Below are 18326 nucleotides of genomic sequence, written 5' to 3' on the forward strand. Positions count from 1 at the left end.
AGAATAGCTGTAGGAAAAGTCTGAGACTTCTTAGAGGTCACTTAAGAGGTTGTGATCAGAATGTTAGAAATATGGATGGTAAGGGCCATTCTGATGAAGTCTCAAGCAGAAATGAGAAACATGGTATTGGAAACCAGAGTAAAGGCAATCCTTGTTTTAATATGGTAAGAATTTGGCTGGATTGTGTCCATACACTAGGGTTTTAGAAGATTCCATTCGAAGATGGAATTTAAGAGCAATGATCTAGATATGTGGCAGGAGAGTGTTCAAGGTGCTGCATGGCTTCTTTTGGGTGCTTACAGTAAAATGAGTGAATAGAGACATTATTTAAAGACAGAATTTACAATTAAAGGGGAAGCAGAACAGAAAGATTTGGAAGACTCTCTGCCTGTCCACGTGAAGAATAAAACAGCGTATTTGGGAGAGAGTACTAAGGGTGTGGTCAGGCAACCATTTGCTAAAGAAATTGATACAGCTAGAATGGAGTCAGGTGCTGTTGAAGACAATGAGATAATTATCCTGATGGTATTTCAGAGATCTTTCAGGCAAGCTAGCACCTGGAGGGCAAGATTTCAAGAGGGGTACCTGTGGGACCTCAGCATTCAATACCCTGTGCAGCCTTGGAATTCTCCCCAAATTCCAATGCAGCACCCCTCAAGCAGACCCAGGCACAGCTAGTGTCAGAGCTTCAGAGCTCACAAGTGGTATGCCTTGATGGCATCCACATGGTGCTGATCCTGTGGAAGTACAGAGTGCGTGAGCCTTGGGGCCACAGTCACCTCCACATAGATTCCAAAGGATGTATCAGACAGTCTGGGGTCCTGGCAGAAACTTGTTACAACTTGTTACAAGGGAGGACCCACCACAGAGAGCATGTACTAGGGGGCAGTCCTTAGGTGGAACCATGGGAGTGAGGCTACCTCAGAGACTCCCAAAATGTAGAGCTGCCAGTGTACAACTCCAGCCTGGGAGAGCTGCAGGCACAAGACCCCAACCCAAGAAAGCTGCTGAGTGGATGGGGTCCAGCAAAGCCACAGGGGCAGGGCTGCTCGTGGTGTTGGTAACCTAATTCCTGCTGTAGCATGTCCAGGATGCAGGACATACAGAGCCAAAGGACATTATTTTCCAGCTTTAAGATTTAATGTTGTTTTACCTGTTGGGTTTTGGACATAGTGGGAATGAGTTACCTCTTTCCTTTTCCTATTTCTCCCTTTTGGAATGGGAATGTCTATTTTATGCCTATTCCATCATTGTGTTTTGGAAGTAGATAACTTGTTTTGATTTTATAGGCTCACAGTTGGAGGGCATTTGAGATGGGATGAATCTTGAGTTTCATATCTGATTTAGATGAAACTCTGGACATTGGGCTTTTGAATCGATGCTTTTGGGCTATTGAGATGGAATGAATACACTTTATATGTGAGAAGAACATGAGTTTTGGGAGGCCAGAGGTGGAATGTTATGACTTGAATGTCTCCTCCAAAACTCATGTTGAAATTTAATTGCCATTGTGCCTTGGACTTCCCAGCCTCTAGAACTGTGAGAAATAAATTTCTTTGTAAATTACTCAATTTCTGTTCTGTTATAGCAGCAGAAAACAGACTAAGACATGATAAGAAAGAGTTAATTCTTTCAAGTAAGTGCCTCAGGTACACTGTGGGAAAATATGACTGAATGAGTTACTGCTCAGCCTAAAATGAAACTCCTGGCTTCTTGTCTGGCATAAGAACTATTAGATTGCATTACTTTCCACTGATGGATCTATCTTTATAATGAATTGAAAAAGAATACCCAGTGGTTCCTTTTGAATGAAGAAAATAAGATAAATATTAGCCAGGAAAGGTCATTTTGGTTTCCAATATGTGGGGAGTTCATTATGATGGGTTCTGATAAATTATATTGTGTAGTTCTTTCTGATAGCAGAAGGTCACATCATGCCCTTGGGTGGACATAAGGACAAACATACTTAATAAAGTTGGAGGATCTGGGAGATGAACATTTTCAAGTTTTTTTTTTTTTTTTTTTTGAGCAACTCATATTTATACAGTTATTTAAAGCCATTTCACTCTTGTTGAACTAATTACTCGAGGCCCGTACTCTCCTATATACAGCCCCAAAGTGGTGAGTCTTTAAATTTATTACCGAAAGTGTTCTCTAATCAAACTTGTGGAATTGTCTTCGGGTTATCCAAGAGAAAAATCTCAGTTGTGTTTGGTGGTGGATTCTTAATTGGTTCTACAGGATTCTAAAGTAATAAGACTGCATTTCAAAAATCATTTTTATGTTATATTTGCAACTTGAATATTTATTAATGCATATCATTATTTTTCTCTGATCTCCACTACTGGGAGGGATGTATTTAACTTAGCATCATTACAAATGGTATCGTTTCATGTTCTATTTTTTTCTTAAGATGTCTTTGCTTTAAGATCATCTGACTCCTTTTACAAATGTGTTCACTAAGTAGAAAAATCCTTTTAGGTTTGTGCGTTGAGGGAGTGTCAATTATAGTATTCACAAGTGTTCTTTATATTTTGATATTGTGGATTATATTGGAAACACTTTTTCTCTTGGTGTTCTATTAACATTCTTTCAAAAAGCAAACTTGTAGATATTCTAGCATCATCTTCAGGCTTATGTCACACAAATCTAATAATTCAGATCTTTTTGCTGGCTTTTCCACTGCCCTATGGGCTTGGGCAAATTGCGTGTCTTGGGAATGCATTATCTCCAACTTCCATTTTTGCCTGATGGTCAATGAAATGGGAGAGTGAAATTTGTCCATTTCAAATGATTTGGGGCCCTTTGTTAAATTTTGAATACCCGTCCTGCCGCAGGAAGTTCTTTAAAACTATATTATGTTAACTAATATGTGGCTAGTTAATGACTGTAGAATTCTGTATCTTTTCCTCCCTAATATTAGGACACCTCACAACTATGGATATGTTTGGCTGTCTGCCACTTGCCTGAAACTGCAGGTGTCATGGTTAAAAACCATTATTTTGCTACTGGAAATTAGTTTCGTTTTAATATTAAAATGCTAATTGATTCTTTTTCTTTTGGCCTTTTTAACATAGGTCTTCTGAGCTATGATAATTCTTTGGAACGGCAGAAATGATTGGTTCTAGCTACAGATGGGAATTGGGAGTCACTCTGAAATACATCCTGGAATAATTGTGTTTGACTAGAACCAAATCTTATGAGGTCCCCAAGGTAAGATTATTTTAACATTTACCTGGACACGATATCTTTACAAAGTATTGAGAATTTAGCAAAAGTGAGTATCCTGGAGTTGATGATCCTTTTTAGAAGCCTGCTTTTACATAGACTTTTTGGGAATTTGGGGAAATGTTGATCTTTTCATTTTAGCTTTCGTCTGTGAAATGAAAATTATTTCAGTTTGCAAAATAGTACTTTGATTTATTAGGGGAAAAGATGAGGAAATATAAATCTGTTGCTGAATAGCTTTCCGGCCCCACCGCTACCACTGTGACCTGGCATTTCTCTGGGGGAGTGGTTGTTGAGCTACTGTTAAGTGAATACTTGTTTTAGGGACTGGGAACTTATTGTTACTCATCCAGCAACTCGTTACATAGAATTGTCCACATAAGAAGAAGATAGATTAGGGATCATTGCCCAGGATTTGGAATGTCTGCCCTTGAGACTTTTGATTTAAGGCATTTGTTGAAATCCAACCAGAAAAACAAACTATTCTGCTGACTTTTTCACTGCTCCATGAGCTTGGGTAAATTGCATGTCTTGGGAATGCATTATCTCCAACTTCACATTTTTGTCCAGTGGGAAGTGAATTCAGGAGACTGGTTATACATACGATGGGAGAGTCAGGGAAACTGAGCAGAAGATACACAGGAAGCCACTGCCATCCCCTGGCTGGGGACCATGGAAGCAGTTAGTCTGTGAGGAAGCAGTGCCTAGAAGGAGGAAACTAGAGTGGAAGCTAGAATCACAGTGGGCCCTTCTGGCAGAACTGGAGCCATGTGGAGAAATGGCCACTCCACAGATCCTGCCAAAGACAGAGAAGGCAGGGAGAGATGTCCTGGCCTATCCCTTTTCCTATTCTCTGGGTTCCAGCTGTTGCCTTTCCTTGACTGAACCCAGCCAGTAACCAGCTGACCTGGGAGCCTGGGAAATGCAGCCTAGAGGGCCCGCCAGCCCTCAGTACTGGGGAAGAGGGAAGAATGGATCTGAAGACAAAACAGGCCCAGGCTGTCATAGAATTCACATATTTAAAATAAACTTTTGTTTCTTTTTCATTTTATAATATCACTTTCATTACTGAAGAATATCCCATCTCATGGCTGTGTCATAATTTGTTTAACCAGTCTCATACTGTTAAACATTTGGATCATTTGGATCATTTTTTTTTTTTTTTTTTGTCTTTCCCTTCCTGCCTTCCTGCCTCCCTGCTTTCCTGCCTTCCTGCCTTCTTTTTTTGAGACAGGGTCTCCCTCTTTGCTCAGGCTGGAGTGTGGTGGTACAATCATAGCTCACCCCTGCCTTGAATTCCTGGCTTCAAGCAATCCTTCCACTAGTCTCCCAGTGTGCTGGGATTATAGGCAAGAGCCTCCATGCATGGCCAGATCATTTTCAATAGTATAAACAATAAAAAAAGTCCCATACGTTGCTGGTTATTTCTTTAGGGTTAAATCCTATAAGTGATCTGTTGGATTGTAAATGCTTGACACACATGATCAAATTATCTATCAATTTATGGTTTTATCGAGTGAAACTCTTTCTCTTTGATTTAAATATATTTCATTCAATTATTGCCAACAGTGGGATATTATTTTAAATATTTTAATTGCTTTCCTTTGAGTGTGGGTGGCATTGTGGTTATGATGAGAGTCACATCTTTTATTAAATTACACCTGTAAGGCATAGATGAAGAGATTTCACAGGTGTTTTTAAGGTTCCACATACACTGAATTTAGTTAATCAAAAGAGAGATTATCCTGGGTGGGATTGACCTAATCAGATAAGCCCTAAAATGAGACTGAGCCTTTCCTAGAGGAAGAGATTCAAACCATGAAGGAGCTCATGCAGGGGCCATGTGGCAAAGATGTGAAGAGCTTGAGAGCAGTTCCTGGTTGATAGCAAGAATACAGGGAATACAGAGAGTCCCAAGAAAATGGCTTTGGCCAACAACCTGAGGGCACTTGGAAGTGATCCTTCCCCAGTTGAGCCTCCAGATGAGGACACACCCAGCTGACACCTTGATTTTAGCCTGTGAGTTTCTGAGCAGAAGACCCAGCCAGAACATGCCAGACTCCTGACTTACAGAAACTATGAGATAATATATTGGTGTTGTTTCAAACTGCTCCTGTCCAAGCACTAACTAGGCCTGACCCTGCTTTGCTTCTGAGATCAGGTAGGTTGAGGGTAGTATGGCTATAGATTGTTGTTTTAAACTTCTAAGTTTGGTAATTTGCTTTATACATTGCTAACATTCTAAACTTACACAGAAACATGGAGCCTCTCTGCTTCGAATGGCCTTTAGTTTCTCAAAGCATGCCTTCCATCTCTCCCACCTCAGTGTACGCATGTGAAGGGGACAGAAACTCTAGAAGCAGCTTGAAAGGTGGCAAAGAAAATAATATGTGGATCTTACATGAGTTCTAGATGCTATTATCAATCACATAATTTGGGAGAAGTCCAGAGGCTCAAATTCCCGTATTTGATGATTTTTGTTTTTTTGTAATAGAACACTCTGTCTCACACATAATGTTCTAAAATTTCACTGTATTATCCCAGTATCAGCTATCAATCTATTTGTTACAAAAGCTTATTCCTCTTACCCAAGGATCAGAAGTTCAAATGGCCATATGTAAATGAGTCCGGCTGGTTGGGCCCAAGGTACTGACTGCTGGGAGGGACTGTGGAGACCCGTCTAGGGGCAGCTATGACCACCCCAGCCTGTTATTCTCATGCGGAAATGTGAGCCCAGGGATGCCAGGAATGATTTTTCAAGAGAATCTGGATTCTGATGTGCAATATGGACATTTTATGTGTTGGCAACCAATTCACTTTTTTTTTTAAAGCACAGATCAAACAAAACACATTTGCAGGCTGGATCAGATAGCCTGGCTTCCAATTTGTCATAATTAGTGGCCCCAAAAGGGAAAATTTCAAGGCATCACATTAATGAAGGATTAATTTTCTATTGCTGCATTGCAAATTACCCAACATAGACATTTAAAACCATTTTGAAACAGTTTAAAAGGGCAAAAGGAAGCCAATGCTTTTTGCTACCTTTAACACCAAGTTCTTCAAAGACGATTGTCTTGGCTGCTTAAAAAGCGGACCAAATCTCCAATAAGCAATACACCCTTTAACAAGATCTATTTGACTGAATTGTGAGAGGTCACGGGGAGAGAAGGTTGGCAGCAGAACATGTGTGTGCCTCGGAATATGGTGTGGGCATTCAGTTCTTCCGAGGCTTTGATGTGTTTTCCTGGAGCAGGGAACTGTGACTTTGGTAGAGGCACTGCTAGGTTGCTGGCAGCTGGAGATGCTTCCTTAGAGGACTTCCTTAGGAGTCTCACCTATAGTGTGACTCAGGCAAGAAGCCAAACTCAGGTGCCATGTTTTTATTGTCGGCCCATAAGTGTGTATACATTTGCATGTATTAAACGGGGGTTTCTTTGATCCATTGTGGTAATAAGATGCCATGAGGCATGTGTGAGGAAGAACCTAATTTCAGATGCCAAATGCAATGACTTTTGCTTGAAAAGTTAATTAAAAAAAAGCAAACAAAGTTAATCAAGTTCTATCTACTTAATTCCCTTATGATGTTATAAAAGGGCAGAAAATTAGGCAGCTGGGAATATTTTTGATATCTTCCTTTTTTTACTCTTTTGTTTTAGAATAGACCCTGCAACCATAACGTGAACTGAATTGTCTTTGAGCAACTGTTTTGATACTGTCCATCATAAGAAGTTAAGTTTATTTTATATTCACCTGTATTTGCCCATACTCCTCCCCAAAGGAGGAGTTGAGATTGGTTTAATCAGCTGTGAACCCAGTCTTGCAGACCAGAAAGCCTTAGTGTACAGTCAGAGAAACCAGGAGAAAGTTCTTGGACCACATGTGCAAAATCTCCATAGATTCTTTCAGATCCAGAAATCATATGTATTTTATTTGGATCTAGCTCTACGTGTGTTGCTTTTACATCTCATGGTATAAAATAGAATAAAATCCTCATGCTCTATTAGGATAACTCAAGCAACAACTTGTGGATTCATAAATTAGCTTCTCACTGATGCATAGGGCTAACTCGGAAAACTCTTACTTATCAAAGGTTTTTATTGAAAATTTACTTAATGCTCAGTGCAAATAAGGTTTGATTGGTCTTCTGTTTTCTTGGGAGAAAGGAATTCCAGCTCCAGGGATCTGCCCCTGCTTTCTCCCGCCTTCCTAGGATGGTGCTTGCCAGGGAACCTGGCCTTCCTCAGCCCTCACTGACTCCAGCCCTGCTTTTCCTCCAGGATGAGAGTCTGTGCTAAGTCAGTGTTGCTGTCGCACTGGCTTTTTCTAGCCTACGTGTTAATGGTGTGCTGTAAGCTGATGTCCGCCTCAAGCCAGCACCTCCGGGGACATGCAGGTAAGCCCTTTAAGCTCATTATGCACTGCTGAGATAAATTAATACAACCCCACCAAACGTCAGAGTCCACATATTAGACACAGGTAACTGATGTGAGCTTCTGATGGTGTGTAAATAACTAGAGGAAGCATGAAATATGGCGGAGTAACACAGTTTAATGGTTTAGTGCTTAAATAGTCCTTTAAAAATATTTTTCAGGCTTTTAAAAACTTTTGTTTTCTTGGGCACACTTTTATTTTTATAGCACTTTTTTCTCAAGGAATCCCAGAAAACCAGCAGCAATTTGTGTGGTTGGCGTGTGTGTGTGTGTGTGTGTGTGTGTATACATGTCAGTCCATCTGTCCATCCATCCATCCATCCACCCACTCCGTCAGCTTCCTTAGAAGTAGAACATCTTTATGATAAACTTCAGCTAACACTTATGGAGCTTTAGTGAAGGGAACAGTCAGATAATTTAAGATCTTTTTGAGATATGTGGAGAAAATATGCTACATGATTTTTGTTTTTTAAAAGGAAGACAGAAAAGAGAAAAAGCTGTGGTAACTTTCGTAAGGGACTTAAAATAAGTGTTGTCTAAAGATTTAGAGGCAGTCATTCTGATAACTTCTAGTGAAACTCATATCTCTGCATTGCTGATTTTTAAAGGCGAGATCAAAACCATCAGCTACAGATCAGTCTGTGTGTTTTTTTTTGTGTTTCCCCTTTCTTTCTTACATCAACATTTAAAGTAACACAGTGGAAACTCCCCAGTGAATTGTGTTTTCCTGAATAGTTCATATTTGTCAATGGACTTGTCAATTAATTTACTCTCTCAGCTTTGGTAATCTGAGGCATGGCAGTGCCAGAAATGTTTTGACTTCTTTGGAAAAGAGTAATGCCTGAACCCTAAATCACATATGGGTCAGAATTATAAATTCTGTCTCCAAAGGTCTTGTGTATGGAAAGTTCATGAGATATTCTTACCACCAAATATATGACATGTTATACTTTCCACTTTATTCTGATATTTTAAGGTTAGTCCTAATTTAAGGCTCAAGATAATTTTTAAAATCTCACACAACTCAATTTTCCCTCCTCAAGTGACAGTTCCAAGAAGATGAGAAAAATAATGACTGCAGTTTCAGCAAATCAGCATAAAATCAATACCATTTGGCTGCTGTGAAGTGCCCACAGCTAGTTGGTTATTGTGCTGTACGTAATTTTATGAGTTTGTTCGTAAGGATAGTGTTTGAGGTCTCAATCTTATCTCTTGAGTGGAGTTTAGGAGTCAGATTAGTTGACAGGTGAAGCATTTCAGTGGGATTACCACCCACTCTCATTTATGTTATAAATTTTCTTTAATGATCTTCAGGGAATGAAAGTCCATGATCCTTGCAATGTCCATGTGGCATTTTTGTCCCAATTTAGTGCTCAGCTGATGGAGAACTCTAGATCACCAGAATTAATTGGGGCAGTGCACTGAGATCCTGAGAAACTCTGGTCAGATTTTCACTCTGCTGTGGGTGTATTACACGGAAGTCTGACAGTGGGAGCAAGTTGCAGAGCGTTACCTGCAGAAGGCTGTGTCTGAGTGTCCCTGCACTGTCCCATGGGCTTCATGTTTAGTGCTGGCCAATTAAATAAATGGTGGCTCTAGGAAACCCTAGTTAGAAGCTGGATGCTTTTTATGGCTTGGATTAGAAGAGTGGAGGTTGATTGCTGTGTGTAAACAAGGAGGTATCCTACAATCCTATCTCCACCTGCCTGGCTAAGAGACACGGAAGAAGGTGGGAATCTCCCCCCAGTTTTGGGAGATGGGGTGTTATGTTAGTTGTGTATCAAAGATTTAATTTTCGTTTAAGCGTTAAAAAAAAAAAATAAAAACCCACCTAATTTTCACAGGTTGGGTGGTGAGACTCTTTCTTGAAGACAAATGGCATTAATAAATTTCCACAGAGTCCGGAGGTAGTATTTCTAAGCGTCTAAAAAACAAAAAACGGTTTTTGTTGTTTTTAAAGTCTATTTTCCATCATAATTGAGCAGGAGATCACATACACATATAGGACTGTGTAGTTTCAAGCTGTAGAAAAGGTGAAGGGGCCAATTGGCAGGTTCATCTCTTTTGAAAGGAAGCCAGGGCTAACTCTTGTTATTTCTTCAACCAGCAATTTGTCCTTTTGTTCCTTTTTTTTTTTTTTTGGCTGTAAGCAGTGCATCACTTCCCCACAAGGGGGCAGCAAATATGTTTTGTGCAGCGGGAAGATGCCATCTGGAAGGAAGATTCGGAAACTCGACTCCTGTGGAATTAATGATTTAGGGATCTTCCTAGCAATTTCATCTGATGTAGACACGAGTGGTTGGGACACAAAGCACCTTACAACTTTAAGATTTATTCCTGGGAATACTAGGAGGCTTCAAAAATTCAGATTTTTGTCCTTTAAAGATGGAATCATAGCTAATTTTCTGATGGAGCTGGAGTTGGGAACTTGGGTGCTATTGATTTATACGTTCACTTTAACAGTTCCATTTCCCTAGAGAACTTTGAACATGACCTGGACTGCACTATTTCAATTCCACGAAATGCTGTGGTGCTTGGTGACTATTTAATGTCACTTTATGCCAATGTAATCAGCTGGCATAAAGTCCCTGGAAAAACTGGGCACACCTGGAAATGAGGCAGGAGAGGAAATCAAATGTTGAGGGGTCTAAAGTCAAACATAATTCTGGTTCTGGTACATCCTGGCTGTGTGGCCTTATCCAGGCCATTTAACCTCTCTGAACCTGATTCATCATCTGTAAAAATGGAATGATATCCATGCATTTTTTTATTTGGAGTTATTGGGATAACTGAATAAGGAAAAGTAGGTGAGGGGATTAGCACATAGTCAACATTCCATAAATGGCAGCTATTTTCACATTTGGAGGCATATCTACAATGAGTGTGGAAAGGTTTGCATTCCAGGAACGGCTGAAGACGGTGAGCATGGGTAGGTAGATGTGGTCAGAGCCTTCAGGGTTTGAAGCTTTCTCATGTATAAGAGAAAAAGGTTTGTTTTTTCATTGTTCTAGAAAGCTGAATGTGGCAAAGAAAGTCGCTTTATGAAGGCTGAGGTTTCAGCTCAAACTTAAGAAGGAGAGAAAGGCTTCAACAAGCTGGGAACAGAGTGACCCAGAAGGGTGTTGAGAGCCGTTTTATTTGCTGGCCTTGAGCTAAATCTGCTGTAAGAGGATGTCTCACTGATTGGGAAATAGTTAGATGTCAAGAATTGTGAAGGGTCTGAGCTTTTACCGTCCTCACAAGCTAGTAGGTTAGCTGGATGCTGGGCAGAAGCCATGAGATGCTTGGGTCAGAGACAAAATATTTTATTTTACTTTAATTAATCAAGTTTTTTGAGGCGGAGTCCCCCTCTGTCACTTAGGCTGTAGTGCAGTGGTGCAATCTCAGCTCACTGCAACCTCTGCCTCCCAGGTTCAAGCAATTCTCCTGCCTCAGCCTCTTGAGTAGCTGGGATTATAGGCACCTGCCACAACGCCCAGCTAATTTTTGTATTTTTAGTAGAGATGGTCTTTCACCGTGTTATCCAGGCTGGTCTCGAACTCCTGACCTCAAGTGATCTACTCACCTCGGCCTCCCAAAGTGCTGGGATTACAGGCCTGAGCCACTGTGCCTGGCCCGAGAAAAGATTTTATTACTCATGACACAGGAAGCAGCATGAGCTTCAGGTTTGCTTCAGTTCTTCTTTCATTCTTGGGCAAGTTATGAAACCTCTTTGGACTCAGCCTCTTTCTATGTAAAATGAGAATAATAAAAATAATAAAAGGTAAACCTCAGAGTTATAATAAGGAATCAATTAATACCTGGGAAATGCTGAGAACTGTGTTTGCTTAGTGTGTGCTCAAAGGCTAGTTATCTTTATTTAGACCTGTCTTCTTCTCTTGAATGTTATCTATTTTGTAGAGGTTCTGTACTGTTCAAATTTATGGAAATTTAGGTTTTCTGTTTTTTTTTTCTGTTATAAATGGTTATGCAAAATATGCATGTTGTGATTTTGTGTTTTGATGGTTTATGTTATTTTTAACTTAGGGTAAATTTTTTGAAGAGCCATTGTTGCATCCAAGTTTGGGCCCATGTTTTCTGTCCCCTATAATGGCTGAAATTTATAGGAACCCTGCAAATACTCTTGACTGGATGGACTGTTTTAGCTCTAATTTTCTGCAAGAAACCAGGTAATTTCAAAAATACTAATTGAGTGGGGCATATAACATCTACTACAGGAGTCTCTCTAAGGCTTAAATTTGAGATATTTGTGAAAATGATAAAATTGTATGTACAAGCGGCTATTTGTACTTTGCTGGCAGAAATGAATTGTACTTACACAGATGCGTTTGAAAAATGATTTGCCTGCATTGCCTACTTTCTGACACTAGGGGGTAGGCAAGGCTTATCATAGCTAAATAGAGCCACACATGTAATTTTGCATGTTATAAAACTGCGCTGAAAAAAGTAAAAGGAAACAGAAGAAATTAGTTTTACTAACACATTTTATTCAACCCAAAATATTCAAAATATTATCATTTTAACATGTGACTCTAGCCACATTTCAAGTGCTCAATAGCCACATGTGGTTAGAACCTACTATAATAAGTACCATGAACTAATAATGAGTTAGGTCTTAATGTTGCTTTTTTAAAGATTAGAATTCTGGATTATTTTAATTTTCATGGGTCAGTCATAGAGCACACTGTTTTATCTCTATTTCATTTATGTTTTATTTACTTCTTTTTTTTTTTTTTTTAAACAAATGACTACTAAATTTAGAAAAAGTACTGGGTAAGTGGGATTTGTAACCTCAAGTCATAAAGAGTGGGGAAGAGTTCTGTTTCCTGATGAATTACGTATGCTATTATTCCCTGCAAGAGCGTATTTTTAGGGAGAGGGAAGTGGCAAAAGTAATTTGACAGTGTTTGGTGTGTGTGTGTGTGTGTATGGGTGTGATATCAACCATTAAGTCTTAAAGTTACCCACTAGCAAACTTATTTTCATCAATAATGAGCATTTACCCACTGGGGTGAAACCTGATTTTAATATGGTTTTTCCTGTACTTTTCTGTCTTCCTTCTTCCTGTCCCACTTCCAATGAATGGTTATTTCAGTAAATCTATGGATGTATTGCTATGTAGGCAACTCTACAATAACATAGTCTATTTTATGAGCAAGGAAAAGAAAAGACTATGGAATGGTTTAAAGGGCCTTTGTTTTGGTAGCAATAGAAAAAGGCATCCATAAAATAGTGGTTACTTTATTCTCTCCCTGGGGAGTTTTTGCACTAAATACACAGAGGCCCCACTGCAGTTATATTCCATCTGAACCTTACAAAGTAGAGTGCAGGCACCTGTATTATTTAACAACCATACTAGTGATTATTCAGACCTGCAGCCAAAGATGAGAACCACTGATTCAGAAGAAAAAAAAAAACAACTGGAAGTTTGGTTCCTATCAAAGTACAGTTTGATCTGAGTGGTGATGAGTCTCCATTTCAGTCTTGCTATAACACGGTTAGGCTGAGGAGAGGTGTATTTCACCTCTGTCAAGGTGACCTCCATTTCCACCTCTTGGGAAGGACTGTGAAAATACTTACTCATTTTGTACCAGCTCGACTTTCTGGATGCTGAAAGCTTCCAGCGTGAGGGATTCCACTGACCTCCCTTGTACTCCATATTATATTTCTTCAGTGCCATCTTGATGGGCTAATCATAATCTCGGCTTTTAATAAGAAGGGAAAGGAACACATATGAGGTGTTAATATTCGGCTTATTCTCATCTCTTCAGCTGCAAGTTCAAGTCCCAGTGCCACCGGCAAGGTCAGCTTTGCGAAATGTCTGACAAATGAGCATGCTTTACATCATTTTGTGTGTGTGTGTGTGTGTGTGTGTGTGTGTGTGTGTGTGTGAAGAAAGGGTTGTATTACTGACTGGAGTAAAGACTTTCAGTTCCTCAAATGACCTTGTGAGCCATCCTACTTGGCAGAGCAGACTTTTTCACCTTCCCCTCTTTGAGTCTTTAAGGGAAAACAGGCAACAGTCTTTGAAGAGTTCTCTGGGTAGTTTGGGAAAAGATTCTCCTTACCCTTGAGGAGATACTTCCCTTTTTCTTCTTTCAAGCCATGGCCTTAGACTCATCTAAACAAAGCCTGCAATTTGGGATTTAAAAAGCTACAGGTCAATACCTCATCTGTATGTCAGTGCTATACGGGGAAATTGGAATCGTTTGTTCCATATAAGGAAAATAAAATCTTTGGTAAAAAGAAACAGCAGGGGTAGAGATGGGGCAGGAAGAAAAATGACGTTTTGTGTTTTCCTAGGTGTTGCTTGGTTGCTTTAAATATTTTGGTCCATATGGTAGTCTCAGAAGAGAGCACTGGAATAATATTATTGAAGGGACATTTAAAAACCCATTACAAAGGATTGATTGTGAGAAGACTGTGTTTGCAAGAGTTAAAAACAATTTGACTACTAAGACCAAGCACCATCAATGCTTATATTTTAGGGTATATCTGAAATCACATAAGAACTATAACTAAGTCCGACAGGGTTGCAAGGGCCTGAGGTGGTTGGGTGTCTCCAATTGGGCTCTGTTTTTTTCTTACCTGTTGGGGATTGGGTAATGGGATCCTAGAAGCAGAGAGGGAACAATAGAGAAATTTGTTTCAGGAAAAATATAATATGGGCATGAAATTAATAAGTGAATAGCAACAGTGTTGTTAGCAGCAGGCGATTTTTCAGTAGCTCATCGCTGACATTGCACAGCTACCTGGGAAAGGGTTGGAAATAAATACCAGCCCTCCAAGGATGTGGGAGATTTGAGCAATTTGAACTTGGTTGTGCATAAAGGAGTGCAAAGTCAAGATGTATGTCTTCTTCCCCAAAATCAAACAGTTACAGATTTTGGAAAAGTCTCCTTTGCTCTGGAAAGTCTTATGTGTTGTTTAGAAAGCATTTGCGGCCGGGCGCGGTGGCTCACGCCTGTAATCCCAGCACTTTGGGAGGCCGAGACGGGCGGATCACAAGGTCAGGAGATCGAGACCATTCTGGCTGACCCGGTGAAACCCCGTCTCTACTAAAAATACAAAAAAACTAGCCGGGCGAGGTGGCGGGCGCCTGTGTTCCCAGCTACTCTGGAGGCTGAGGCAGGAGAATGGCGTAAACCCGGGAGGTGGAGCTTGTAGTGAGCCAAGATCCAGTCACTGCGCTCCAGCCTGGGCGACAGAGCGAGACTCTGTCCTCCCCCACCAAAAAAAAAAAAAAAAAAAAGCATTTGCAAGAGATGGTGGAAGGCTTGTCTTTCAAGGGGAACTTTCAGAGCCTGGTCGGATTTGAGCTAGAAAAATGAACGTGTGAACATGTTGCTGTTTTTTGCCCTTCCTCCAAGTGTCCTGGGGTCATTTTACAGGCTTTTCAAGTAAGTGTTGCCCTGTGGAGGACAGTGATTTCTAACTAGGCATAGTCTATGTGTTTAAGCTGTTGCCGGCTAAACATATCCAATAGGAAATAATGTCCACATTGAAAGGGAGAGAGCAGTCATTAATATGTATTAGAAATTGGAAACATCCACAGAATGGCTAGATCAGCATTTTTCTGGCCCAGGGTGTGTGTGTGTATGTGTCTCTGTGTGTCGTCTGTTGTGTGTGTGTCTGTGTCTGTTTCTGTTTGTCTTCTCCTGGAAAACAAGTATGACATTGTCTGATCTCTCCAGGTGGGAGTAAGATTGTTAGCCTCTCCTACCTTATGTTGTACTGATCTGGAATTTGTTTTCTCATGAGCCTGATTTGTACCTCATAGGTGTGTGACACATCAGAACCTGGGTTGTTTCTATAAGTCACTGAGACCTGAATTTGAACCCTACTAATTTTAGAATTTGTAATGGAATGTGTGATGAAAGATCAGCCTTGAAATGATAGGGCCGATATTTACGCATGCTGTCTATGAAAAGGGATTTGCTAAGCAAATAAATGGTGTAAATATATTTACCAAGGAGCTGTTCACGTTATCTTAAAAAAATTGTAGGCCAGGCGCGGTGGCTCAAGCCTGTAATCCCAGCACTTTGGGAGGCCGAGGCGGGTGGATCACGAGGTCAGGTGATCGAGACCATCCTGGCTAACATGGTGAAACCCCGTCTCTACTAAAAAATACAAAAAACTAGCCGGGGGAGGTGGTGGGCGCCTGTAGTCCCAGCTACTCGGGAGGCTGAGGCAGGAGAATGGTGTAAACCCGGGAGGTGGAGCTAGCAGTGAGCTGAGATCCGGCCACTGCACTCCAGCCTGGGTGACAGAGCGAGACTCCGTCTCAAAAAAAAAAAAAAAAAAAAAAAAAAAGAATTGTCAAGTGCTTTGGGAAGCATTTATTTAACATGAAGTCAAAATGCTTGTGCCTTCTCTCTGCAAAGTCCTACCTATGTGACCCTGGGCAAAGTTATTTCATCTCTCTGAGCCTCAGTTTCTTCTTCCTGGAAGTGAGTATTACAACATCCCCTACCTAAAAGTATTTTTGTGACGTGAAATGAGACAATTTATCTAAAGGACTTGGTATTATGTCTGGAATTTAATGCATTTTCTTATTTATTATTGCTACATAACAGTTGTACATATCTTTGGGGTACATGTGATATTTTGATACTTATATACAATGTGTAATGATCAAACCAGGACAATTGTGACATCAATCACCCCAAACATTCACCCTTTCTTTATGTTGGGAATATTGTCATTCTTCTTCTCTGGCTATTTTGAACTAAAACCAAATTATCGTTAACTATAGTTGCCGTACCATACTATTGAACACTAGATCATATTCCTTGTATATAACTGTATTTTTATATCTATTAACCTCTGTTCATCTCTCCCTCCTCCCAACCCTTCCCAGCCCCTGGCAACCACCAATCAACTTTCTACCGGTATGAAATCTACTTGTGTAAGCTCTCACATATGAATGAGAGCTTGCAGTATTTATTCTGTGCCTGGCTTATTTCACTTAATGTAATGACCTCCAGTTACATCCATATTGCTGCAAATGACAGGATTTTATTCTTTTTTATGACTTAATAATATTCCATTGTGTATATGTACCACATTTGCTTTATCCATTCATCCAGTGATAGATACTTATGTTGTTCCCATCTCTTGGCTGTTGTAAATAGTGCTGCAATAAACATGGGAGTATAGTTATCTCCTTGAAATGCTGGTTTCCTTTCTTTTGGATAGATATCCAGCAGTGGGATTGCTGGATCATTTGGTCCTTTTATTTTTAGTTTTTGAAGGACCACTATACTGTTTTCCATAGTGGCTGCACTAATCTACATTCCCCTAACAATGTATGAGTGTTTTCCTTTCTCCACATCCTTGGAGATGATGAACTCCATCCATTATTTTTTGTCTTTTTGATAAAATAATGGATGCATTATTTTATCCATTATTTGGGAACCAACCCAAATACCCATCAGTGATAGACTGGATAAAGAAAATGTGGCATGTATATACCGTGGAATACTATGCAGCCATAGAAAAGAATGAGTTCATGCATCCATTATTTTTGATAAAATAATGGATGAACAGCATCCATTATTTTTTGTCTTTTTGATAAAAACCATTTTGACTGGAGTGAGATATCTCATTGTGATTTTGACTTGCATTTCCCTGTTGATTAGTGATGTTGAGCATTTTTTTCATATACCTGTTGGTAATTTGTATGTCTTCTTTTGAGAAATGTTTATTCAACTCTTTTGCCCATTTTAAAATTGGATTGTTTTTATTTTGTGCTGTTGAGTTGTTTGAGTTCCTTATACATGCTGCTTATTAATTGATTGTGGGATGGATAGTTCGCCAATGTTTTTGGCCTTTTCATAGGTTATCTTTTCACTTTGCTGATTGCTTCCTTTGCAGTGAAGAAAATTTTTGCTTTTCTGACCTGTGCTTTTGAAGTCTTACTAAAAAATCTTTGCCAAAACCAATATATTGAAGCATTTCTCCAGTTTTTGCTGCCAATAGTTTCATAGTTTCAGGTGTTAGATTTAAGTCTTCACTCCATTTTGATGTGATTTTTGTATATGGTGAGAGATAGGGGTCTAGCTTTTTTCTTCTGCATATGGTTTTTCAGTTTTCCCAGCACCATTTTTTGAACAGACTGTCCTTTCCCCAATATAGGTTCTTGCTGTCTTTGTCAAAAATGATGAGTTGGTATTGTAAATAGTGCTGCAATAAACATTCATGTGCATGTGTCTTTTTAGTAGAATGATTTATAATCCTTTGGGTATATATCCAGTAATGGGATTACTGGGTCAAATGGTATTTCTGGTTCTAGATCCTTGAGGAATTGCCACACTGTCTTTCACAATAGTTGAACTAATTTACAGTCCCACCAACAGTGTAAAAGTGTTCCTATTTCTCCACATCCTCACCAGCATCTGTTGTTTCCTGACTTTTTAATGATTGCCATTCTAACTGGCGTGAGATTTTGGAACCAACCCAAATACCCATCAGTGATAGACTGGATAAAGAAATTGTGGCATGTATATACCGTGGAGTACTATGCAGCCATAGAAAAGAATGAGTTCGTGTCCTTTGCAGGGACATGGATGAGGCTAGAAACCATCATTCTCAGCAAACTAACACAGGAACAGAAAACCAAACACTGCATGTTCTCACTCATAAGTTGGAGTTGAACAATGAGAACAC

General features: G+C 39.8%; 1 protein-coding gene across 2 annotated transcripts in view; it reads left to right on the plus strand.

Moving 5' to 3' along the window:
- Positions 1-18326, plus strand: part of TAFA4 (TAFA chemokine like family member 4) — a 196141-nt gene that overhangs the window by 44019 nt on the left and 133796 nt on the right. For both annotated transcript variants that reach the window (XM_023199654.1, XM_023199659.1), the window contains exons 2-3: positions 3078-3213; positions 7506-7621. In XM_023199654.1, the coding sequence (XP_023055422.1) occupies positions 3200-3213; positions 7506-7621 (130 nt within the window). In that variant the 5' untranslated portion in view covers positions 3078-3199. The remainder of the gene's footprint in view (positions 1-3077; positions 3214-7505; positions 7622-18326) is intronic.

The sequence above is a fragment of the Piliocolobus tephrosceles genome, chromosome 2 (assembly GCF_002776525.5).
Source record: "Piliocolobus tephrosceles isolate RC106 chromosome 2, ASM277652v3, whole genome shotgun sequence".
Taxonomy (NCBI): Eukaryota; Metazoa; Chordata; class Mammalia; order Primates; family Cercopithecidae; genus Piliocolobus; species Piliocolobus tephrosceles.